Source organism: Peromyscus maniculatus, chromosome X, assembly GCF_049852395.1.
Source record: "Peromyscus maniculatus bairdii isolate BWxNUB_F1_BW_parent chromosome X, HU_Pman_BW_mat_3.1, whole genome shotgun sequence".
In the NCBI taxonomy this organism is placed as follows: domain Eukaryota; kingdom Metazoa; phylum Chordata; class Mammalia; order Rodentia; family Cricetidae; genus Peromyscus; species Peromyscus maniculatus.
In genome coordinates this window covers 114049573-114075994 of record NC_134875.1, presented here as the reverse complement: position 1 = coordinate 114075994, position 26422 = coordinate 114049573, and the positions used below count along the sequence as shown (strand labels likewise).

The following is a 26422-nucleotide window of genomic DNA, read 5'->3' as shown; positions in this document are numbered from 1 at the left end:
TGTTCTTTTATTGATTTTTTAAATGATACTTTTATTGAGATATAATTCACATACCCATTTTCACATTTTACCCATTTAGAAGTGTACAATTCAAAGATTTTAAAAGTATTTTCACAGAGCCTTACAAGCATCACCACAATCAACTTCAGAACATTTCATCACCTACATGGATGGAGTTCTTGACACTACATTGTAGTTGGCGGAATTGGGTAATGGCAATCTGGATGGTATTATAAGGTGGGAACTCTAAAGGAAGGGCAGGACATGGGACTCTTGTATCTAAGAGGGAAACGCTACAAAGTTATCTGGTGCTTAAAGATCTACAAAAAATAGCATGGAGTGGGGGATGAGATTTGGCTTTTGTTCCCATTAATGACAAACCGCTGGTCTGGATTGCAGCAAGAAGGACTTAGGTAAAAGACGGGGAAATTAAAACAAGCGGCTTCCTGGCAATGTTTGTGAGTTCCTGGGTTACACTGTCATACAGGGTGAGTTTTGAAACATGTGTGGCTCAAGCGGGGAGTAAAATAATACGGTTTTCCGTGAGGATTGCCGTCGTCTGCTCTTTCTGTCAAGTGGAGTGCCCCTGCTGAGCCTTTGCTGGGGAGAAGCTTCTTTTTATAACATGGTGGGGTGAGGGATAACCTTTTGGGTAGGGAAACGGTTATAGCAAGTAATCGTTTCCTGTCTAGATCAGCCTCATGGTAGGAAACCAGGAAAGAAGAGTGGGACGTCAGAGAACACAGCTCCATATCCATCTTCCTGACCCGTTGAGTACATTTCTTCAGTAAGGGTGTTTTGCCATTTCACTATGGCTCAGGTGTCAGACAGTGTCCAGAAAAAGGGGAGGTTCTAGATGAGGTGACTTGGAAATATCTAGAGAGCTTTTAGTTATCTTGTGGGAAGAATAAAAAAAACCCACTGCTGCATATCCTCCTGCCTTCTCAACAACAGAGAGATATCAAGCCCTGACTGTTGGCAGTGCTGAGGTTGAGAAAGCTTGAAATGAGAGTCAATGTCTGCTCCCTAGAACTTCAGTCTGCCCATTGTGGCATTTCTTCATACTCCCTGAAATGTGTCTGAGAGAAAAACTAAAGACTGTATTTGAAGTCACCATAAAGAAAACCTCATAAAGTTATTAATGTGGAAAAGATATGTTACGTTCTTATTAATTGCCTGGCCTAGTAAATCTTAGCTTTGCAAAGGAACAGAAGAGGGACTGTTATCCAGTGACCTTCACTATCCTCGTCAGTAGAGGGAGCCTGGTTTTGTCTGCACGGACATAGAGAATAGGACTGAGTGAGAAATAGCCTAATTGTTGAGTTAATATGGTAATCCTCAGCAGTTCATCACCTTTACCTTGGAATTACTCATAATCTTAACAGCACATAACTAATATCTCACTTGGCTTAAAAATCCCCAGGTCTATAACAATGGCAGGTGGATTATTTGCAGTGTTTGAGAATGAAATCAAATCCACCAATATGTTCATTAACAAAATGACAGATTTATTGGGATAGTACCCTAAGGGCTCCCAACACACCCTGCTTTGTCTCACTGGTGCGGGAGGTCAGTTATTTGACCTGGTGGAAGAGAGTGTTGTGGAAAACTGCCTTTTTCATTTAATGAGGAGTAAAGTCTGCCAGAATGACCTCTAACACTTTTTCCCTGCTGTTAAAGTTTTCAGCTTAGCAGCTTTTAAGTGTGGCTTTTAGAGGCTTGGCATCTCCACCCTCCAGCTTGAAGTCTCCCCTTAGCTATTGTGCCAAGCGCTCTGAGCATTCCAGCTAACTGGAATGCTGTCTAGAATGATTGAAAAAGAATCTGTAATTCAGAATCATCACTAATTCATACTGGGTTTTGCCCCCAAAGAGTCCAAATTCCTGTGGGTTCATTGGGTTTAAGACCCAATATTTAAGAATAACCCCAAAGTGCATATTTTTGAGTTGTTGATGCTTAAAAACTGAAAGCAGAAAACTACTGAGCCTCTATTTCCTCCCTTGTAAAATGGAATCTAAATCATTTCCTGCTGTTTTATTAATTATGCTGTTTATGAAGATAATGAGGCTATTGACAAATTCTCTCAGCAATACAATAGTCTCTCTCCTTCCCCTCTCTCCTTCCCTTCCTTCCTCTTTCTCCTTTCCTTTCTGCCTCGCCCTATTTTTTTTTTTTTTTTGGTTTGGAGTTTTCAGAGTTGAAGACTTTTATTTTCATGCTTAAACTATGATAGTTTTGCCTTTAAGTCTTAACAAAACTTTTTTTAAACCACATTTTGGAATTATTGGCCAGGGCTTCCTTTGGTGAGATAGTAAGTGTAACCTCTTTAAATCTTAGTCCTTCCTTGCCTTTAGATCAATGAAGTTTTGCCCCACTGGGGAATTTCTGCCCCCAAATACAGACCTTTGTGATCTTCCTTTTTTAAAAAATCAGTTTTGAACTGAAGCCAGCTGAAGCCATCTTGACAAGTATTAGCAAATATCAACATTCCCAAGCACTAATTGTGCTTTTTTTTCTTATAAACCACAAAAATGAAAAGCTGATCTTTCTGCTAGTTGGCCCAAAATATTTGTGAGAAGAGATGGAAAATGAAGTCAGTGGGGAAAGCTGATGGAAATCTTCCATGGCTGAAACCTGAAAGTAGGTTACCTGGATACAGTGGTGATGGGTGCACACAAGACTGACTGGAGGGCTGAACTGGGCAGAAAAACAATGTGGCTGGAGAGTTTGCTGGTGCCCCACTTGGTGAGACCCGCAGGGATCATAGTCCTCAGACAAGGAACCAGAGCTCCAGGCTGCTATCCCCGAAGGCTGATGTGAAAATTTGCTAACTTCTGACTTGGGAAGGAATGTTCAATTAAATCAACTGGGCTTAGTCTGGCCACAAACATGAGCTCTGTCCTTTTCCCTGACTCCCTGACCAGCAGGAAACAAAATAGATTTCATCAAAGGCTGGGACGAAAAACAGGCAGAGAATGTTCCTGCCTCAGTTGCACAGCACAATGAATATTCTGCGCATGGATCTTGATGAGCAAGTCTTCCAATGCTACCATGAGCACTCACAATACACACTTCCCCCTCTTCCCCCAAGAAATGAATAGCAAGGATCACACATCAGGCGTGGCTCAGTTGGGGAAGGGCTGTTTCAGGAATCGAACCAGGGCTCCCATTGTCTCAAAACCTAGAGATGGAGTTACTCTTCCTCACCAAAGTATAGCTTCCATCTGAAGACAGAAGGGAATCCCCTTAGAACCAAGGGAAATTGTGGTTTGAGGTTCTGAAGGTAATTGCAGGCTACAAATGCCTTCCTCACCGCTTGTATGTCTATTGCTTTAAGGACTCGAGTCTAACAGCAAATTGTGTATGCTTTGTTCCCCAAATCTAGATAACCAGTTCAAATCCATTGTGAATACATGGGCCTTTCTGGTTGGGAGAGGAAGTCTATGCCATGCTACATGGCAGTAGATACTACCCAAAGCCTGGGGAAAACAGCAGCAAGCAAATGGGCAACACTAGTCCCTAGGCACATGTCTATTTGATTTGAAACTATAATGCACACTGTGCTTAGGAAACATGGCCAGAAATTCACACTGGAAGAAAAAAAGGGAAAGACTATTATGGCATGTAGAGAGCCTGAAAAGATGGTGTCTGGCTGATGTCGAGTGAGACTGGCCAGTCAGCTGACCAGCTGTTTGGTCACACGTTGCAAAAAGAAATGCTAATAGCACAGAAAAAGTGCAGGAAAGAGAAAAAAATCCACTCCAGTTCTATGATACAGGACCAGCTAAAACTGTAACCCTATTCACAGAGGGACTGGTAATAAAAGAACAGTCTTACAACTGCTTTCCCTCCTGTTCATGTTCACAGTAACAGCTGGATACACACTAATTGCAAAAAGTGAAAGAAAGAACTTTTAAGTTTTCAAGCAGGCATGCTCTAATCAGTCTCTCGCCAGCACAGTTTCAGACACAAGTGTGATGTGCCACCTAGCAGGTCTATTTTAGACACTTGCTCACAGCTCCTCGTTTGTGTGGGTGGCTTTATGTTGTCACAGAAGAGCAACACACTGTTCTCTCCTTCCAAGTGCATTGCTTCTATCCATCAAGAAGTGGCTTAGCCAGGGCTTTGCAGCCTCAGCACTGTAACACGAAGTGCTAAACGGTCTTATTGATAAGAAACCCAGAGCCAGATATTAGGGTAAAAACCTGAGAGATGGGAGGAATAGGAAAATCCACAGACACCCTCACCTTACAGGCACCTCAGTCTCCAAAGAAACCTACTTTCTGTATACCCACTCCTATTTGCCTTTCTGTTCTGCAATCTCACTTCCTCTCTCTGCCCAGCTACATCACTTCCTGTCTGTCTGTACAGACCTCCAGACCTTTATGGTTAGTGCTGGGATTAAAGGCGTGTGTCACCATGCCTGGCTCTGTTCCCCAGTGTGGCCTTGAACTCACAGAGATCCGGATGAATCTCTGCCTCCTGAATGCTGGGATAAAAGGCATGTGCTACCATTTCCTGATTTCTATGTTTAATATAGTGGTTGGCTTTTTCCTTTGATCCTCAGATAAGCTTTACTGGGGTACACAGATAAAATATCACCACATAGGACAGTTGTCATTGTGACTCAGGTCATTCTTTGTTGGAGGTGGAGCTATCTCGTGCATCATAAGATGTTCAACAGTAGCAGTGTCCCTGCTCTATCTCCTAGATGATGGTAGGAAGCCCCTCCTCCAATTATGACAGCCAAAATCATCCTTAAGTATTGCTAGACATTGCTAGACATCCCCTGGTGGTGGTGGTGGTTGGGGCGGGGTGGGGGGGGTGGAGATACATAATCACTCTCATTTGAGAACAACTGAGCTAATCCAACAAAGACTGACTTTCTCTTTCTTGTGGTCTAAATTCACATGAAGTGGACTTCTCTCTGATTCTGAGTGGCCTGCAACACTTGACTCAAGATTTTCAAATCATTAAGAACGATGCTCTTATTGCCTTGCCCAAGGGCAGCCATTTCCAGCTAAACTCTGAGGTCCAGGGAGAGAAGGAGGGTACTTTTGTTTTGTGTTGTTTGAGGAGGGAAGACAGGGTCCTGCTATGAAGCCCAGATTGGCCTTCAGCTCCCAAGCCTCTAGCCTCAGCCTCCAGAGTGGTAGGACTACAGGCATGGGACACCATGCCCAGCAAAGGCACTTTTCCCCGCTTTTACAGCCGTATGTTTTTAGCATGGGGGAAGCTCAAGAAGAAAACTCAACACCCTCACGAGCTAAGTGAACGGAAAGAGGCCTTGAGTACTTGCAACTCACCTCTTTGCCCCTTCCCTATTCCTTTGCCACACACACAAAAAGCCCAGAGGGAAAAGTGACTTGCTAGAGACCGTACACACTCTGAATCCTCCTTCTCTGGGCCACAAGGCAATATTTCCCAACATGCCTGAAGAGCTTAGGTCTCTAAACACTAATAAATTAGAGCTCTTTACAAGCAAGAGTGTAGGCCAGCCATGCCAGTTGAGAAATGTAAATTTTACAAATGACAGAATACTGCAACCAATTAGTGCAAACAAACATTTATTGTGAAATATTCATCCTACCCTTTATTAGGTATTACATCATCAAAGCACTTTGTGGCAATGAAAATAGCTTTTACCCCTCTGATTCACCCAATATTCCATTAAAGCTGCAAAAAAATGTGCAATCTGCTTGAAAAATAGGTTGCTCTTATTTACTCATTTGTGAAAAGTCAAAAATTAAAAAAGAAAATGATTCTAATTTGCCTTTCTGCCTCCCACCTACGCCCCAAAATAATTAACAAAGATAATTTGTTTTAGATGACTTTTTAAAAAACCAATGCACCTTTCCCCACGTCATAATCATAAAAATGTTTTAAAGCCCTTATTTACTTTCTTGGAAAAAAGGTGGCCAGCCGTTGTTTTTTAATTGGGAGCATGTGTATTTCCTGGGAGTTCACTTTCTTTAACTTTATGCTCCGGTTTTTGATGGGTTTCCTAAGGGGCTCAGCATTTCCCAGGGATTCTTCTCCTTGGCTGTTGATGTCATAACCCTGAAGCACAGAGTCTTCTCTTTTGAAGGAGAAGTTTTTGGTGGACACCCCCGAGAGGCCTTTAATCTTGCCACAGAAGATGGTAGGCACGGTGTCTTCGACGGAGACAATGACCTTGGCTGCCTGGGACTCACTTACAATCTCAATGTTATTTTCAGCCTTCACCTCACTGCTGGGGTGGCTGGGCTGGCTGACCCTTTCACTGCCATTGCTGCCACTGATGTGACCATCCATCATGCCCGAGGCCTCATGAGATTTGGCAGGGGCAAAGGACCTTTCCATACCACTGGGAAGTTTCTCGACCACAGTGTGACCCTGGCTGTCTGCTGACCTGCTGTTATCATACAGTGTCTCTGGGGGAGCCTCGGACTTTCGGTGTGCTGCCAGGGACAGGTCTAGGGCTGCATCCTCTTGGAAGATTGGGGGGCTAGCTTCACCAGCCTTGAGCCAGGGCACTGACTTCATGGAGAGATCCAGGGCCTCGTTCTCACTCCCCATCTTGATGACTGTGTGGCGGCTGAGCTGGAAATACTCTTTTGGGGGGAGGATGTCTAAGGACTTCAGTTCATCCTTTCCCAGGGTGCTCTGGGTGCCTTTAAAGGAGTGCAGGCCAAAGGAAGATGGTGGCTTGGGGAAACTGGGGCTGAACTTGGACTCCGAACTCTGAGGCACTGGGACGGGGATGGGGATGGGCACTGGCACCGGCAAGGGAACGATCACAGGATAGGGCACCAAGAGGGTAGCTGGTGGGACTAGGGGGGACAAGGGAGAGTTAAAGGGCTGGGGAGGCACTGGAGCATAGCCAGGAGGAGGCTGGCAGGGTGGGGGGCCCAGAGAGCCTTGGGTGGGGAATAAATTCTGGAGCACAGCTTCAAATGGCAATGTGGGCTCCTGCGGCTGGCTTGGGATCCTCAGGTCCAGGAGCTGAGGCTGGGCCTCGGAGTCCTCGGCCCCCTGGAAGAGGTTGTTGTGGATAGCATTGGAGGAGCACGGGGCCTCCTGTGGCAGGACCAGAGGGGAGTTGAGGTGCTGGAAAACATGCTGCTCCAACACCACCGGCAGCTGCACAGGGCCTTGTGTCGTCATAACGTAGGTGGCATTGCCGTTGGGGTTGAGCTCTGGTGCAGAGCTTCCCTCCACCTGCATGTGAATGGGCATCACCACTGGGCTTTCCCCGAGGCACAGGGGCTGCAGCACAGTGGCTGCTACCTTCAGAGCCATGCCACTCTGAGACTCAGCTGGGGGATTCAGAATGGATGGGGCTGGCACGGTCACCAGGGCCTTCTTTACCAGGTCAGTGGAGTTGATGTTCCAGGCCTCAGTAGTTATCAGCTGGGCCATGCCATTCTCCAGTCTGTTATTGGCCAAAGTGGGAGGGGAGTCAGTCATGTCCATGGAGAGGTTCTGGGACTGTAGGTCATCCATCACTTGGCTCTGGTGCCACGTGGCCTGCAACACAGAACACATGATAAGAATCTTTCTTAAGAGACTATTTATAACTGCCTTACGAGATCTCTCCAGTCTCAAAATAGTTTCCATAGCTTAGTTAACTAGGCAGCACAACCCAGCTCCCTATGTATACATACGCATTATGGATATGTCCTAATATACACGAACACACCCATATGATCAGCTGTGCTTATAAAGACCCAATTTAACAGGCGATTAAGTTATAAACACACATGATGTAATCTCTAAATAGCCAAGTGATGTTAAACAGGGTATTTTTAAGCCTAATACTCAGCTTATATTTTGATCTTTCAACAAAAACAAAGTTTCATTCCACATTGCTCTTTCAGACAGTTAAGAAATGCAGAGATCTGAACTAGTTCAAATTTGAAAAGGCAGTAGACTTACTTTTCCTTAAGGAAAAATAAAGCCTTGTCACATTTGAATATTCTATGACTATAGAATGGCACATTTAAAAATTCTTTGTAGATGTAATTATGACATTTTAAAATTATGGAAAATTTCAGAAAGCATTTCAAAAACTCTATAGCAATAATTCTTCCAAAGGTTTGGAGATTGAAAGAGCAGTGTGTTTACCCAAAGCTCATTATTGTTGTCTCACTGTCTCCCACTCTCCAATCACATTCCCTTTGCTCTGATTAATAGGAAATTCCACTCCTCAGAGCAAAGGGCAGATGGAATGGCTTTCATGAATGGTCATTGAGCCCATCAGGCTCATGGGTCCATCTTTCTGACCTGTGGCCTCTCCCAGGATCTAATTACCAAGAGAAAGGAATGTTGATGGGTCTAGGTCTAGGAGAAATGAAATGTCCATTGGAAACAAAAATTCTCAAAGGTGAAAGATGTCTGAGATACCTCTTGAACACTGATGGCCACTTCCTAGGGGGCCAAAGAAGCCCAGAGAGGATGCTTCCTGGAGGAAGCAGAGCTGCAGCTGCAGTATGGCTCTCCATGGAAACACGTCCATATTTAGCCTCGTTACCATGGAGAAGGCAGGCACCATGTCTAACTCAGAGATCTGTACAGCCCTGGAGTGTGGTTTGGCTTAATAATAATTCAGTAATCCTCAATTTCACTGGAAGAACCTGAGGCAAACCAGATTCTTGACTTCACCTGTCTTACCTATGCAGACTTTGGTCCTGTGGTCATCATGTCCTTATCTTCTCACCCCTAAACTGTCATCACAATCTCTCAAACAAGAGAGAGGGGTGACCCAGCACATCATGGTGTAATAAATACAGTCTTACTATAGGAATGCAGCTTTAACAAATGAACAATTCCATGACAATTTTCAAGCCATCAAAACATGTCAAATGCACAGAATAAGGAGTTGCTTTGAGGAAGGAGGGGGTGGGGAACGTGAAGGATGTTGCGCAAACAGCTCTGTGGAGTATAACTGGTGTGTCATGCTTTTGGCAAGACACATTGCAGTAATTCCAAGGGAGGACTCTAGAGCCCATGTCCTTGTGGGCAATATGCCCTCTGGAAACTACAAGTTAACCCAGTACGTTGGCAAGACATCTCCTTAGGACAGTTGGGAGGCAGCCTACTTCTAGAAAGGCTGAGGACACTTACCCTCACAAAAGGGCTTAGTTATTCTTGAGAAGGCTGGTCCTTAATTTAGCCCAGAAAACGTCATACTTTCAACATGACTGCCATTCTCACGTACATACATTCATTCACTCATGTAACCAATTTATTTTGTATATGCTTACTATATTCCGAAGACTAGAGTTTAAGCTATAAGTGAGCGATGAGGCTTCTACTTTCATGGACATTACAGTCTAGTGAAGCTGTATGTCTTCCAACACACAAGATTTGCAGCATGAACAGGGGGAACCAACACACCAGAAGAGGAAGCAGAAGCAACAGCAGGATAGACATTTGTTGCACAGGTACACAGTCCTGTGGAGGCCCTATGAATCTAAGATTTCCTCCACAGTGGTCCAACTGGTCCCTCACACTGGCTAGAACTCCTGTGAAAGAATGAGGAAAAGATAAAGGGAAGCTTAGGTGTGGCTGATAAGGACAAGGGCAGCAACTGTCGGAGAAGTCACCCATGGCCACCCATCCAAGACTGACGACTAAGGGGTAACTTAGCAGAAATCAAGACACGTCCTGGGCCATCTTTGAGTTTTCTGTACTTCCTCTGAAGACTGTGTCTATTTACACTTCCATTAGTGGTAGTCTCCCTCCCTGTGTGTCCTTCCTTCTTTCAGTTTTCCTTCACCCATGCCCAAAGAAAAGAAGACAACTTTCTGGATGCCCCTTCACCTGTTACTTGCACATATCTTTAGCTCATATGCTAGCTAGAAATCCCCCTTCTTCCCTCAGCCTGGCCCTGATCTAGGCATGCTACCTCTTGCAGAACTCTCCTGATTAGGGTGTGAGCATGGGACCTTGCCAGGATAGGGTCCTTCCCAGAAGCCTCTACCCCAACAGGCCTGCTATCTTCTCCAGCATCACCCTGATCAGGCCATGAAGAGGGGACCTTTCCAGGGTTGGGTGCCTCCCACAGACAACAAGATATGCACATTTGCTTTGTGCCTGCTGAGAATTTCCAAAACATGACTGACTGCTCATCCTTGAGATGACCTTTTCAGAGGACGAGAATCATGCCCATTTTGTCAATAGGGAAATTAATTCCACAGTGAAGTCAAATCACCAGCTTAAGGGTACTCTGAGACTGGAATTAGAATTCCAAGTCAGTCCCAGGCATCCTCTCTGTCTTTCAATTTCTGGCAAGAGTAATCCCTGTGGCCTCTGCTTCAACGTGGAGTCCATGGTGTGCCTGAGGAGGACTGCATCAAAGACTACTTGAGAATAAGACCTATTCAAAGTAGAGGCCTTGAGTTTCCCAAGAAATTCATGAATCTGTCATCAGTCTAGTTTCTCCACCGGCGCTGCTCTAGCTCATCCTCACTGGAGTTTCTGTTCTTGGGGAGTGCAGCCTGAAGTGGCCATGCTAATGCTACTAGAGGACTGATGGCAGGGCACCCCTCAGCCTACTCTCCGGCACCCACCTGTCCTCATGTCACAGAAGTGAGAGGAAGATGTACAGGTCTTTTTCTGGGGCCTCCTTGTTGCTGGGAACAGATATGACAAGCTAAATGGCATTCAGGTCAGGCCAAAGTGCAGGTGGAGGAAATAAATTGGAAGTATTTCAGGAGCAAAAAAGAAAGAAAGCCACTGGACAAAATCTCACTTCCACCTTCCTTGCCATAAGAGTTCTCAGCCTAAGATTGCCTGGGAATAACTCCATCTGTTTCTCTGGAGGGCCAGTGGCCTGCCAAGACAGGTTGTTTCTGCTACTTTATCTCTAGCAGGTATAACACTGTTCTCAGGGATACCCAGGTTAAGAAAATACAAACAGCTTCCCGTTGTCCACCTTTCCACATTCCAGAAAGGCTCTTTCTCTCTTCTACTTGTACCTCCTCCCCTTGTTCAACCTGCCAACCGATACGATACCCTCCTACAGCTCCAGGTTAGCAGTGGACACGGTGTGGTGATAGAGTGTGATGCCTCGGGCATTGTTGCTACAGGAGTTGCTATTAGAAGCCCTGGCTATGTATGCACTGAGAACCAAAACAGCAGCTCATGAATTCAGGGTTCAAAAGGTAAGTCTATCTCCCTGAGGATGAGCCCAGAAGGTAGTTAATGACTTCGAAGAAGACTGCTGATTAGTGTGGGCAGAGGGTGGGTTTGGGCTTTTTTGAATCAAAGAGCATCACAGCAGCCACTAATTTAAGCTCAAGCAAAAGGGGCAGGAAATGTGTCCTTGTGTTTTGGTTTTGTAAAACTTCATTTTCAATGGGTTTAAAGAGGTCACCAACCATTTTGCATATGTCCATTATCACTTGTGTTGGGGCATGATGAAGAGAGATGAATAGAGAAGACACATACACTTACATACATACAGAGAGAGAGAGAGAGAGAGAGAGAGAGAGAGAGAGAGAGAGAGAGAGAGATCCAGTAGATGATGGCCATGTAGCCTAGTAGAACATGGACAATCTGGACCTACCTTTATTCTCTGTCCTTAGCCAGTTGCTAGGGCCTCACCCCTGTAGCCTATATGCACCACAGATGTAGACTTTGGGAGAAATGGCAATGTGAGGTAGTGGGAAAGGAAGGTCTGAGATCATAGCTGGGCCTAGATGCTTGTAAAGCCACAGACTTGCTATATTATAAACATCAAATGATGCCTGAGACAGGTTCTGCCCCTCAGCCTGGAGTCCTCTCTGGCCTTTGTCTTCACCCAGCTAACTTCTGCTTATGGGTTAGATGTTAGAGGCTCATTTCCTCCATTCTCACTGAGATCCCCCTGGACTCTGATTTAACCTTGTCTAGTCCTGACTCTGCCCTCATGCTGGGCTTGTCTAGTCCCTTGTTTCTCCAGGAGCAGCAGACGGTCTTCCTCCTTGTAGCTGGCACTGTGTCTAGTGAATAGTGGACACTTAGGAAATGCTTTCTGGATGAATTGGTACATGAATGAATATTCAAGAGTTTCTGGGCTATTGTCATCCTTTGCCATTTGTAGAATCATGGTGAAGTGGAGCATTAGACTTTATAACATTTTCTCTGACCTATTCCAGACATTTCCGACAGGTGAGGAAACCAGGACCTAGAGTGGCCAATGTTCACCAAGACTGGGACTCAAAATGGCCAACATTCACCAAGACCAGTTACTACAGAGGTATATGAACTCTGGGGAAGAGGACAGGTGGGGCCCTTGGTGTCATAGGATAACATAATGGTGGTCACCGCCTCCACTTTGTAGGACTCCCATGAGACAGTATATATGTGAAAGTATTTTGTGGACTAAGGATGTGGGGTCACCCTGTGTTTGTCTGCTGTATGACTACTTTCTTTATAAGGAACTACATATATGAAGAAGATGAGCTCAGGTACATTGCCCAGATGGTTAGTCCATGACCTGATTCACACCTGTACCTTGCTGGGTATCTACCCATGCAAGCTATCCTGCTTCTCTGGCTCTCTCTTCCATAACTTTGTATAGGAATCTTCTTTAAGCTGATATACATTCATATAAATGATACTTTTTTTATAAGGAGGCTTCATTTAAAAAGCAAACTACTTGATTATCACCACTCAGATAATTTAGACACTCTCCAGAAGCTAAAATTCATCTATTTCCTTATTGTGGATATTTAAGACTAAGTCATACACACACACCCACACACCCACACACACACACACACACACACACACACACACACACAGAGAGAGAGAGAGAGAGAGAGAGAGAGAGAGAGAGAGAGCGCTTACAAATATCCCACCATCTTTACCCCTAATGTCCTCAGCCACATCCTGACTCATACTACTGAGAGCACCCCTGAAGACCCTGTGCCAATTCAGACTAAAGGAACATCAGCGTGTGCTATGAATTCCAGTGACAAAATCCCTGACTCTGGGAGAGCCTGATTCCTGAGCCAAGAATTCACAGGGTACACTAGGAGGCTTTTCGAGGCCCGGGTCACCCTCTAGATGAACTTTGACTGTATTTTATGAATTGAAAGCATCTTCACCACAGAAGCTAGCTGAAGGATTGCCCAGGGTGCCTGGTCTGAGGAATCCAGCACCTCTAAGCAAAGACTGTAGGAGTGGCTACTTTAGTGTGGAGGGCAGGGATTTATTTCATAGCAACTTGAGCCAAAACTGGCTGTTGCTTAAGGCCCCATGAAGCCCTTGAGATTACTGGACTGAGGTCACTCAGAAAGTACACTTAGCTTCAGGGAAAACAGTTTTAATGATCTGGGCTAGTTTGGGCATATTCTGAGCTAAGAGGCTCTAGCAAAAATGTAAAAGTCCGGTCTTTGGGCCTCCGTCCCTGTTGAGATGTCACGGAGGAACCAAAGCCTACTCCTGCTCCAAGGGAAGCTCTTTATCATAAACAGGCTGCAAATGTGACTCATTCTCCTGTTCCACCAAAATAAATCTCACCTAGATGTTTTTTTCTAGTCAAGACAAGTTTCTTCCCTAAAGCAATCATTCTTTAAATGATTGCCACGTGTCACTTAATGGCAGTGACATATGCTGAAATCCATAGTGTTGGTTAAGTTTGTCACTTGTAAACTGGAGAGTGTGTTTCTACAACAGGATATGATTATGATATTACTTGATACAATCTGTGGAATAACCACTGAATTGCAGTCCATCATTGATCAAAGCATTGTTACATGGCACATGGCTGTATATCCTAAGAGATATTTTTCCTCCGTGGTAAAATATCAATAGCCTTAGTCTATATGGAGCAAGTACCAGTTATCAATTATGTCTGGTCTACAGGACTGTCTGCATCTTTGTTGAAATTGAAGTCCTTGGAGCAGCTACAAGAGCATCACTCACAAGCTTGTTTGAAATGCAGAATCTGAAGCCATAACCCAGACTCATTGAATCAGGTTCTGCATGTCAACAAGATCCTTGGGTGATGTGTATGCATATTAAGATTTGAAAAGCACTGGCTTATTACTGGTTCCCAAACTGAGTTGTGCACTGGAATTGCCTGGAATCTATTAAAAGAATATGATGCCTGGATCCCACTTTCAAGACTGATTGAATTGTTATGGGATGCAGCTTGGGCCCTGGATTACATAAAGTTCATCAGGCGATTCTAATATGCAATCAGGTTTGGAACTCTTAACCTATAGCTAGAACACGGGACAGCTAGTGATCTGGCTTTCATAGTGGCTGATCTGCCTTCTTATGTCACAGAAAACACTGAAACCATTATCCCAAACCCTGTCAACCTCCCTTTGGCCCCTACATTGTCTCCCTATGTACCCTAATCTCATAAAGCAGAGAGAAGTTTCTCCCTCTTGCAAGGTTGGTTTGTTAGAGACCTATGATAAAATCCTGCTCCCTTCCATTCACTCCTTAGTCTATTTTTCACTTTTAACTAGGACTTCCATAACGCCCCCAATAAATGACCCAATTCTGTATAAAAATCACTAGCCATTAACTATGAGCCAGCATATTTTGTCCCTTAATACCGTAGATACATATGCTTTCACCATTTAGGACCCAGGGTGCACTATCTAAGAAGCAACTCCAACTGGGTTCAAAAATGGGTTTTCTTTCTCCACAGGGTGTAGTAATTGTCAATTACTTGCCCCAGCAATTGAATTTTCTGAGCTTTAAACATCAGCACAAGGCCCTTTAATTTTAACAAAGCTGTGAACATAATCACTACTTGAATGTATTCCCAAATTGGTTACAATATGAAAAATAACACAAAGTAGTCACCTGCCTTACATTTGGTTGTATTTTACATGCAGAGACTTATGCGGTCCTCCAAAAGGGATGTGGTGCTCCAAATTGACTTTCGAAATGAGTTGCCCAACCCACTATTTAAGTTATTAAAGCTGTGGTGGTCATCCAGATTTCACCTGAGATCAACTGTAGTGAAGCTAGGCATTGGCTGTGGAAAGTCCCATCAGGAAGGGAGTAAAACCATTAGATTTCCTCCTAAACTGGTTAAAAGAATATGGAGAGGACAGATCCAGGGCCATTAACTGGCCACTGACATCAACCGTGTGAAAAGCATCATAAAGAAGGGAGAGAAATGCAAACCCTGGGGCGCTACAAAAGTTATGTATGTTCAGTTTATCATCCCATACTTTACATTCTTATTTTCTTATTTCTGTAGAACATGTTAATACAAAAGCAAAAGAACACACAAGCATGGTGTTGATGTGGATGTGTGGGGGTGTGTTCAGTTTTCCCGGAGAGCAGCATAAGACTGAAATGCTGCCACTCAGAAAGAGAGATGAATCTCTCAAGCAGAGTCCAGTTTGATTTCTAGGGCTCTTCTCTTTAAGTTTAGACTGGTCATTAGCCCAATCCATCCTTCCTGTTTTACAGGGCAGGAAGCTGACACTCAGATGTCAAGTAGCTTGTTCAAGTTCACAAAGCACAGTGTGCACCGGCTCAAAACCGTGCTTCTTTCAGCAAAACACATCATCTGACCCATTGCCCTTGTTTCAAATGCTAAAGGACACCGAACAACATGTGAGCCAAGCAGGATTGAAGAGAGGGAACCTCCATTTCTCGGGCCTGATATTCCAAGGCTTTGTTGGATTCTAGAAGAGGTCAAGAAGAATCTGGGAGCCCGCCAGGTGGTGGTGGCACATGCCTTTAATCCCAGCGCTCAGGAGGCAAAGCCAGGTGGATCTCTGTGAGTTTGAGGCCAGCCTGGTCTACAGAATGAGATCCAGGACAGCCATCAAAGCTACACAGAGAAACCCTATCTCAAATAAACAAAAACAAAAAATAAATAAAAATAAATAAAATCTGGGAGCCCCGGCTGGGGAGGTCATTCTACCTCCTTTCTCTTTCTGGTAAACAATGCCTAAGTCTCTCCATTTATTTTCTCATTTACTGTCCCAACAGTCTTTAGCCTGCCTCCTAAGGTTGGATGATGGCTCTTGGGATCATGCAGATCTAAGCTAGCATAAAGCAGGAGTAAGAAACCAGATTTGTATTCATTCATTTATCCATTCTTTCAAAAATGACCTGGGGACCTACTGTGTGCTAGGCCTGCATTTCCCATTCTTCTACTTTCTCTAAAGGGACATCACCTTCTTTATTGGCTTAGTTCTAAAGACAGGAAGCAAATCCACCCTTTCCCAAGGTTTTCTGCTTTCTCCAGGGTTCCTTCAAGAACCATATTTCTTTGAAGATAAATAAATTTTTAAAAGATAAATGCCCATTCCTAGACAGCTGTAGGGGGTGCGGTGTAAGGACAAGGAAAGGTTTAAGGTAGAAAGCAGTGTTTAGTTTTTAGAAAGGGCTGACACTGCCATTAGGAGGAAAGACATGTTCTCCTCACATTATGATGAGTTTCTGTAGAAGGTAAGAAAACTGCCTCGGCATCACAGGAGACAATCGGGAGGAAATGTTGAGGTGGCAGGGCATGCGTAAGCAGACAGTGAACTGTGTGAACTACCAACGGCTGGTCCCTGCATTCAGCTGAATGCCTATAACTTTCCACCAGACACCCAGCCTCCAAACATCCTCGGGTGCCTGAGCTAGAAGGGCAGTTTTCACAGAAGCAAAAGTCACGCCGAAGGTCTCAGGCCAGGTCTATTGTCTTGAAGAACCATGGTCTGAGGAAATTTTTCTGGCAACAAAGAAACCTCTTAAATTTGGAATGAAGAGGGGGAAAAACCTGCCTTCTGGAAGAGAAAATACTTCTAATTAGATTGAGATACAAAGGTTAAATTTTTGTTCTGGGAAAAAAGATTGTTTATAATCCTATGTCATTAGAAGGACATTTTCCAGAAACCACTATGCCAGAAATAGACCCTCTAAGGGTCTATAGAAGGAAGGGTCTGTAGAATTCTAGAGTACAAAGGACTTGAGCACAGTGTTTTCCCGTTTCCTAAGGCCTGTGAGCCCCTCATCAACTACTGGTGTGGAGATGGGGCCAGTTCACTCTGGGCACTGTGCCCTGCTGAGAATGATAAGAAGAAAAACTTGGAACTGAAGTTTGCCCAGGTGCAAACTTCAACTTTCACTAACTGCCGGTTGTATGACCTTGGGAAAGTCAGTTCCAAGCCTCAGTTTCCCTCCCTGTAAGATGAAGACAGAAAAATAAAGACCTCTCATGTGGGATGGTTGTAATGAGGAAGGAAGCTCATTTAAGTAAAGCACTTGCTACAGTGCCTGGCACGTGGGATGCTCCATCAAGACGGTCAGCGTTGTCCTCTTTGGCTCCATCATCACTTGTTATCATCATCTTCATCTTTGCCCCAATGGTCAGTGCAGTTGCCACTGATTTCTTAGTTGTCATTCTCATTGCCATTGCTATCATCATTGCCACCATCTTTGTTGCCACCTTGTCCCGGCATCCTTATCTTTCTTCCTTATTGGACCCACTGCCCACATTTTCTCCAAGCTCCTGGAGTAGCTTCATCAAAGCTTCGATGGCATCTGAACAGGTTTGCTCATTTGTAACCCTGTTTGGTCAAAGGTTCGCTTGAAAATCAGCGGCTAGAAACTGGGAAGATCATAAATAAGCATTACACGTGGTAGTGAGGTTTTCAGGCAAAGCCCCTAGCTCACTCAACTCCAACTTCACTCGACTATCAAACATTCCCAGTGAAAAGAGAGGACAGTACTATCACACTATTAGAAATCAAAGACAGTAGGAAGAGACACTAATAAATATAGAAAACTATTCCTCATTTGGCAGGAAGACTAGAGGAGAAAGAACAAGAGCAAAAGCATGTATCTTGCACATATGGACGCATGGGCACTTTCAAGGATTCTGAATTTCCTGCCACTTAGCTATGTAGAATTTCCCTTAGGATCCTACAGTTTTCCTTCTTTGCACAAGGGCCCTAAGTAGCTTTTTCTCCCCAGTCACCAGCGGTAGGAGGGTCATCTTCTGACTCACAAAAGCAAAGGATTCCTGGAGAATAGGAAGATAAAGGAAAGGATAAGATGGAAGCAGGAAGCAGAGAGATGCTCTGTGATAACTAGGCCAAAGTAAAAGGAACGGACGTTCCAAAGTATGTAGGCCTAAGTGAGAAAGAGCTTGCTAGGCCAAAGTGTTAGAACACCAAGGAAAGCTGTGAGAGAACGAACACAGAATGAACGTTCTTCAAGGGGGCCGTGTTAAGGTGCAAAGGTGCAAAGGCTGCAGCAGCTTTAGCTGCTTCCCAGTGTGCCGGGAGGAGACATAAGGAGTACTGGAGTTTGGGGGTATACTTCACAAGATCAAGTACCACAAGAGCATAAGGAAGATGGTCCTCATTTTGTCAGAGCTTCTCACTGCTTTTAAAACGACCAAGCACACTCACTCGGGATTTGCTGTGCTTTCAGCCCTAGGAAAAACTACATTTGTGTGCCTTCTTACTGTATCTGGTCTTTATTTGCATTTATCCATACACCTGGCACCCCCTGTTCCACCTTGGGCAGTCAGAATTGAGTTTCTCCTATCAAAATTTGATTTTCTAGAAAGAAACTGATAAACTAATCCTCCATGTAGTATTTGACTGTCTTGATTACATATATGACTGATAAAGCTCAAGTATTATGTTTCCCTTACAGATATAATTAATGCAATTTGGGAATGATAAAGCCACAGAAAAAGAAATGGGATTCTAATTGAGAAACTTCAAGACACTAATCATCAGGAAGAACCTTCTATCTATGCTGACATCTTTCCATAGAGACAAGACTTACAACTAATGACCAAGTTAGCTGGCAGTATTAAAAGTTACCTGAATGCAACATGATGGCCTCCACCTTTAGGCATTCTAAGTTGAGAAAAGATATGAAGGTGAGTCAGTTCTTCATCTCTTTATAGACACAATAAGCAAACATTTATTTCTCATCCAAAAGGAAATTGCTAATTTTGTGCTTTTCAGTATGGAGATTTTGGCAGTATCAAGACTGCCTTTCTTTCATGGGCCTGGGTCACTGGACTGATTGCCACCTAATATTCTGGTTTCTGCCTTACCATGCAAGAAGTACAGGACCATATCTCACATATAACACATAAGGTTCCAGCCACAATGGACACTCGATGGTCATTGCCAATAGTGATGAGTATGGTGAGGAAGGTTGGGGGAGGGCTGGTGGTTTTGAGTGAGCCCAGCTGGCTAGGTATCTTGGGTTCCCCAATAGAAAGACCTTAAGACAAAGATTTCACTGCAGATAGTGTATTTGGGGGAGGGTTCCAGAAAACACCAGAGAAGGAATGAAGCAGAGAGACTGGAAAGGAAAAAAAAAGCAAAACTATTAAGCAACTTACCACTGTAAACAACTGGAGCTCAGTTGCACTAGAGAATGGCAAGAGACAGTGAAGAGCACGTTCTCCAGAGCTTTATGAACTGAGAGGCTAGCAAGTTGGGATTTATTCGCTGACTCCAACCATCACTGGTCAAGGGCTAGTGGAAGATGTGTTCATTCTTTGACACTTCCAGCTAACCCAGCATGCAGGCCAGGCCTAGTGTACTCCAGAGACCAAACCTAAAACAAACCTTTAGGGAGAGTCACAGGTGTTGGAAGTAAGGCGCATCTAGTAAGAGGTAAGTGTGAGAGACCATGGCAGGATATCAACAGCATCTCCTATGCCAACAAGACCCTAAAAGTGTCAATGATTATTATGTGACCATAATGTCACTAATTTAGGCCACTATACAGGGTCACGTGTTTCCCCAGTAAGTGGAACCTTTTATAACCCATGTGAAGAAGAAGACATCATCCTTAAACAACCATGTCCATGCCTCAAAGGAATCAGCTGATGAGGAATGTGATTCAAGATTGCATAAACAGCAAGACTCACAAGGAGGCAAGACAGGACTAGATATCAAAAGCAAAAATTTCAAGAGATGGTGTAATGTATCTGGACCTCTCCAGAAAGGTCTTTAAATATTATTTGTGTCATCTGGAATGCAAGATTTCCCTGGGCTAAATCACAGAGGAAGTCTCTCCTCTAGTAATCCTGTGTTCCAACTCAGGGACCCAAATCGAATAAACATCATTTCACTTCATAGTGCATACTGCCTGATGATAACGATGATGATGACGACGACGACGACGACGACGACGACGACGACGACGACAACAACAACAACAACAACCTTGATCTGAAAAGTATGCAGACAATGCATGGATGGGGTGGGGAAGGCTCATATTTTAAACAGTGTGATTTCTTTCTGGAATTCTGTTTTCTCAGAAGCATCCCTCTGCCTAGGGGTAACTCTCTTAAGAACAATACACTTGGCAGAATCTTAGGGATTTCTGTAGCAGGAATCTTAGAATATCTTATTAATAAAATCAAACCTGGGGCCAGGTTTTGGGGTGAACGCTGGAAGATCAGAGAGACAGAACAGGCCACAGCTAACCTCACCTGGCTAGTTCCTCAGCTGATCCTGTTTCCTGAAACTGGAAGCCTCTGAGTCCTCATCCAGAATTAATCTCAGCTGAACTGCTGCTAAAAGCCTAAAAGCTTAACCAGGCTAGTTCCTGGTCCTCATATCTTATATACCTTTCTGCTTCCTGCCATCACTTCCTGAGATTAAAGGCATGTGTCACCATGCCTGGCTGTTTCCAGTGTGGCTTTGAACTCACAGAGATCCAGACGGATCTCTGCCTCTGGAATGCTAGGATTAAAGGCGTGTGCTGCCACTGCCTAAACTCTATGTTTAATATTATGGCTGTTCTGTTCTCTCACTCCCAGATAAGTTTATTGGGGTGCACAATATATCAACCATAGATGTCGAGTTGTTTCAAGTCACTAAAATGTCATTGTATTTCTTAAAGCAAGTATCATGGTTGAAGCTAATGTAGCATAAACAACACAGAGTTCAGATGGGGAAGGAAAAAAAATCAGCTCTCTAACATCTGGCTAGTTGGCAATGGAGAATATAAGCATTAGTTCCTATGGGAAAGAGTTCCTTTTGAATGCATGTGATTACTTACACCCCACACACACACCCCCACACACACACCATGTGTGGTCAAGTAGGAATGAAACAAGGGTGATGCTCAAATCAGGATTTATGTCTACTCCTCTTCTTTCCCATCTGCTTCATTCACAGTGTTTGATCATTATTAAACCTTTGTCGCATAGGTAATATGCACTGAATCTCGTCACTCTGTCAGCATCTCAGCAGAAGGAATAGGAGAATGGAGGAGGGTTTTGTACAAGTGCAGGACTGAAGGAAAGACACAAGAGGACAGGTGTGTCCAGCTAGCTGGGCAACTGGAACCCAAGACTAGCAAGGACTCTGGAAAGAGACAAGGATGCTTGGAACATGAGACTAATGTCCAGCTCTTCCAGGGATTTTCAGTCACCCTAAGCAATGAACCTCATGCCCTAAAGGATCACCAACTCAACCAATACAATTTTTATATCTTCACAGTTTTCAATGAGTGCAAGGGCTCAGTTCAATAATGAGACTCTTAGGTGGGGAGGACAGGAGGAAGCAATTTAGTTCCCAGGACTTTGCTAGCTCCTCAATACCTGCTTCTTTATAGCCTTTCTTTCACACAGCCACAGGAAGATAATGATAAACTATTTACTGAGCTCTGACTTATCATGCGCCAGGCACCCTGCAAAGCACTCTACATTCATTTTCTCATCTGTTTCTCAGCAACCCCGGCAGACTGGTACCACCTTGGTGGGATTTGATTTGTTGAATTGTTGTTTCCTAGCTCCTTCCACCCCTGTGAATCCCCAGGAAATGGTTGTTTTGATGGGAGAGAGGAACAAAGCTTTCCAGAACATGAACAACATTCACCGCAGGGAAGGTAGGTCTCCGGGAGGAGAGGGGGCAGGCAAAGCAGAGGCTCTTAGGAGCCTGCGTGGGGGCAGGGAGAGTGGGGAAGAGCACAAGGTAGGGAACGGGCTCCTAGTTTAGAACTTGGCATTGTTTGCCCTTCTTCTGGACTTTGGACAGGCCTGCCTAACTTTGATTTCCTGGCCAATCCCTGCCTTAGTTTCCTTCTCTCCGCCACTGTCCCTAGTGTTTACTGGGCTCAGAAGGATATAGCCTGAATTAGCTGTCCCTCGCCGTTTTAGAGCTCAATTCTTGTTTCCTATGTAACATAGTTTGAATAAGTGTACCTCACAGGTCTAAGTGTTAAAAGCTTAATCTTTGGCCTAGTGAAACTTTAAGAGATGGGGCCTTATGGAAGATCTTCAGACCACTGGAAATATGTTCTTGAAGGGAATATAGGATTCCAGGATCTCCTCTTCCTCTCTTCTTCACTTACTGGCTATGAGATGAATGATTTTTGCTTCTCTGTGCATTCCATGCCCCAACGTGCTACTTTGCCACAGGCAATACAGTAACAGGAACCTTGTTGTTTGAAGCTTCCAAAGGTGAATGCCAAAGTAAGCCTTCTTTTTAATAAGATTGGCTCAGATATATGTGACAGTAATGGAAAGCTGATTATGCCTCAGAACTAACCTGTATCCCAATCAAGGGCTCATCATCAGCCCATCCAAGAACATTTCATCTACAGTTGGCTGACTGGCTGTTCATCAAATTTATTTCCTCTTCTTTCTGGACTAGTTTCTACCTTGCAGTTAGTGATGGTCATGTGTCTGAGTGCTAGCCAATCAACTGGGAATAAAAGTGGTATGAACCACTTCCATGTCTGGCTCATATAAATCTTCCTTCCATATGCTCCAATCCTTTTCATAGGGGCCTTTGGGAATCCCTCTTAATGAAGATAGTTGAACACAAGATGTGAAGGACTATATGCCCCTCTCTTGTCTTAGAGGTAGGTATCCTTCGTCAGGAACATCCATTGGGGACTTTATGTGATTGAGAAACCAATGTTCATTATGTTTAAGCCTTAGTATATTTTCAATTTGTTACTACAACTCATTGACTCATTGTAACAGTTGACAGTTCCATACAGTACTTCCTGGGACCCACTATCATGTTTACAAAGCTAAGTAAGGGGCAGACAGGCTGTCTTTACCATCTGGGAAAATCTGCCGAGTTTCCTTTTCTATGCTCAGAGCCTCCCAAACCCTCCGAAAGAGAGAGCTACGAAAGTATCCTGCTCGAGCCAGATCCCAGGCTTCCATCATACTAACTTCCTTGCTGTCAAAGTACCAAGCACTCTGGGCTGCTCCTTCTTGATTGGAGTTGATGTATAAATGTGGGTTCTGTACTATTGGTGTGGTTACTACATAAATGAGCCACTGAAGGTGTGTGTCTCATCAGCATTTACAGAGACAAAGGGAGTTGCCTCCAGGGAGCAGGGAGAGGCAGGGCAGTCAGCAGTTTTGTTTCCTAAGCCCTGAAGCTCCTCAGGTGGCCAGGCCTCTGCCAGTCAGTGGGGATGGCAGAAGACAAAGCAGGGGACCCTGGTATAACACAGGTAAACGTGCCTGGAAAACCAGTCCTCCTGACTTCTCATTAGAGGAAACTCCAAGGACAACACTTCCTTTGCTCCTTGGCCCTTTTGTCGGGTTGCTGGTCTGTAGCAAAGGGAAACCTGGATGAGCTGCCTTTTCCTCACACCAGACCCTTTATAGGAGGGTCTTGGTGGGTTATCCTCTGAGAGAGGTCACCATCTATAGCTCCATGCTCTGAGACCCCATCTCCTTCCTGTGCCACATATTTATTTTCTAGGCAAAGATTGTCAGTCAAGAGTCTCCCCCCAACCATTGCCCAGGGGAGTGTCATCAATAGCAAACTTTTGCCTTGTTTTTAACAGTATTGCATTCTTTTTGGGTTCCTCTCCAAAAATACTGGTTCATCTGAGGACACAAGTAGTTCTTGCCACATTGGAATGACCAAACTGATCAGAACATCTGCTACCCAAGTGGGGCTTGTATGTGCAAAGGGTATATCCAAATAGCTTCTCTAACTTTAAACACCATCTCAAGAAGTCCACAGGGGTCATTACTACTTTGTCAATGGGACCCTCAACTCATTCTCACCTCTGTGATCCCCAAAACAAGGTTGGTAAATTTCTCAGTAGCTATAAGATCCCTGGATCTCTAGGCACTTGAAATAGAAGCTATGATGTCTGTCTTTCCAGACGGATATGTCCTGTCTTTGACTCGGGTGAAGCCCTTCGCCTTGTCAGCCACAGCTCTCACATTGGAGGCACAGCAGCTGTCATCCTAAGGCTCCACTGAAGTTCCACTCATCTCTTCACACCCATCAATATTTGAGACTTGCACAGTTCACTTGATAGAGTGTCTGCTTACTATGCACAAAGCTCTTGTTTCAGACCCCAGCACTGCATAAACAGAGCATGGTGATACACACCTGTAATTCCAGCACTCTGGAAATGGAGACAAGGAGGATTAGGACTTCAAAGCCATTGGCTCCATAGCAAGTACAAGGCCAGCCTGTGCTACATGAGACCTTATCTCAAAATAATAATAATGAGAATAGTTATTAATAATAACTATTATAAATAATTGTAGTAATCATTAATGATAACAATAGAAAATGACATCCTGATGGTTCTCCCTGAATGACCCTATGGAGTGGGCTGTGCCTGCTAGCTACTTATGTGTTAGATTCTTATTTTCTGTGTGTGTGTGTGTGTGTGTGTGTGTGTGTGTGTGTGTGTTACCATTTTCCCTTGAGACTTGTCCTGTGGCTGCTGTGGTGTGCCTCTGTACTTCCTATGCATGAGCCACCTCTGTCCTGACTTTTCTCTGCCTCCTTGCTCTTCTCTATCTTGCCAGCCCCCCCCCCACCCCCACTTTGGCCTTCAGCTGGCCCTGTGGCAGCCCCAAGATACCCCTTAGGGCTGAAAGACTGCTTTAGGGATAGAGATCCTGAACAGAAACCTCATGTCCATACAAATTTAATACCCGATTTCCCTCCCACAGGACCTTCAGTGTCTGAGCTGGCAGTGATAGACATTTGGAAAAGTCTTCAAACAAACAAACAAACAAACAACAAAACAGCAAGTGAGCAGGGAAGGTAGGTTCATGAGTAAAAGCATTTGCTGCACAAGCTTGAGGACCTAAATTCAGATTCCCAAAGCCAGTGTAAAAGCCAGACACAGTAACACAGTAACCCCAGCAGGCCCCTATGGGAGAGGGGATGCAGAGATCCGAGTGTCTTCAGATGTTCACAGGCCAGCTAGCCTGGCTAGTGTAGCTGTAAAGAGGCCTTGTCTCAGATCAAGGTGGAGTGGTGACAGTTGACACGAGCAGCCTGTCTTCTGATTCGCACGCCTGCCCTTTGATTTGCACACATGTGCTTTGGGTGTGCACCTGCACCCAGACAGATGAAGAAGCACACACACTTACCTCTCTCCCCCTCCCTCCTGTCCTCTCTCTCTATCTCTCTGTCTCTGTGTCTCTCTGTCTCTATCTGTATCTCTCTCTCTCTCTCTCTCTCTCTCTCTCTCTCTCTCTCTCTCTCACACACACACACACACACACACACACACACACACACACACACACACAAGTGATCATATCACCAAAATATGGAGATGCTAAAATCCTTGCCTACTGCTGGTACAGGCCTGGAAGCTTCCCATAAAGTCCAATGCTAGCCTCCTCTATGCTTAAAATTCCATTCATATGTGTCCTTTTCCTCCAAACCCAAACATATAGTCACACACCTACTTAGAACAGACATTTACAGCAATTCTATTCACAGGTTCCACACACTGGGAACAGCCCACATGTTTGTCAACAGATGAATAGATAACTAGGCTATGCTGTGATTGCTTGTACAATGGACTACTGCTCAGCAATTTAGAACAATGAACTGCTGCTACCTGTGATGATACAGCTGCAGCTCAAAAGACTATGTTGAGCAAAAGCCACATACAAAACAATACATTTTACAGGATTTCACTGATACAAATGGGAAAAAACAATCCAAAATATTTATACCGTGATACTAGAAATCAGAACGTGGTTGTCAAAGGAAGGAAGAAGGGGGAACAGATTGGGAATGGGCCTGACGTGCTCCGCTGTGGGGGTGGGCCTTATTTTTATTGTCTCTCTAGTGGTAGTTACACAGGTGCTTGTCAGGTGTCAGCACAGACCATCTGACCCCTCGTTCATCATTGCATTTCATGCTGTGTATCTCATGCTTTAAGGAGAAAGACGGTTCAGATATTATGGAACTATTCCAGATAGAGAAAAGGCCTTGTGGCTCTCTGTACAAGCATTGTGGGTTTTGCTCACTCCTGACCCATATGTGAGGAGGGTATACAGAGCAGAGGTTTCTAGCGGCAAGGGGGAAGGGCACCTCCATGGCACCTGCCAGGGGCACTTTACCACAGGCACAAAGGAAGCAGCAACACCAGGCCCCAGATATAAGCATTTACTGAAGTAAATAACGAGGCCCCAAGAAAAGCTGGCCTCAGACTGTGGACTAGATAGCAGGTTCTGAGCCAAAACTGCTTTCCATGA

General features: G+C 44.4%; 1 protein-coding gene and 1 long non-coding RNA gene across 5 annotated transcripts in view; one reads left to right on the top strand and one right to left on the bottom strand.

The window, feature by feature from the left end:
• Positions 1-5550: 5550 nt before the first annotated feature.
• Positions 5551-26422, bottom strand: part of Rai2 (retinoic acid induced 2) — a 64032-nt gene continuing 43160 nt past the window's right edge. For 2 of the 4 annotated variants that reach the window (XM_006973227.4, XM_006973228.4), the window contains exon 2: positions 5551-7509. In XM_006973227.4, the coding sequence (XP_006973289.1) occupies positions 5896-7485 (1590 nt within the window). In that variant the 5' untranslated portion in view covers positions 7486-7509 and the 3' untranslated portion in view covers positions 5551-5895. Of the gene's footprint in view, positions 7510-17150; positions 17773-26422 lie in introns of those variants that run through there. The other 2 variants (XM_076562610.1, XM_076562609.1) reach the window with 2 other exon arrangements.
• On the top strand, positions 21842-25462 carry LOC143271000 (uncharacterized). Its single transcript, XR_013048242.1, has 3 exons — positions 21842-22791; positions 24067-24369; positions 24875-25462. It is a non-coding gene; the product is annotated as an uncharacterized LOC143271000 (long non-coding RNA).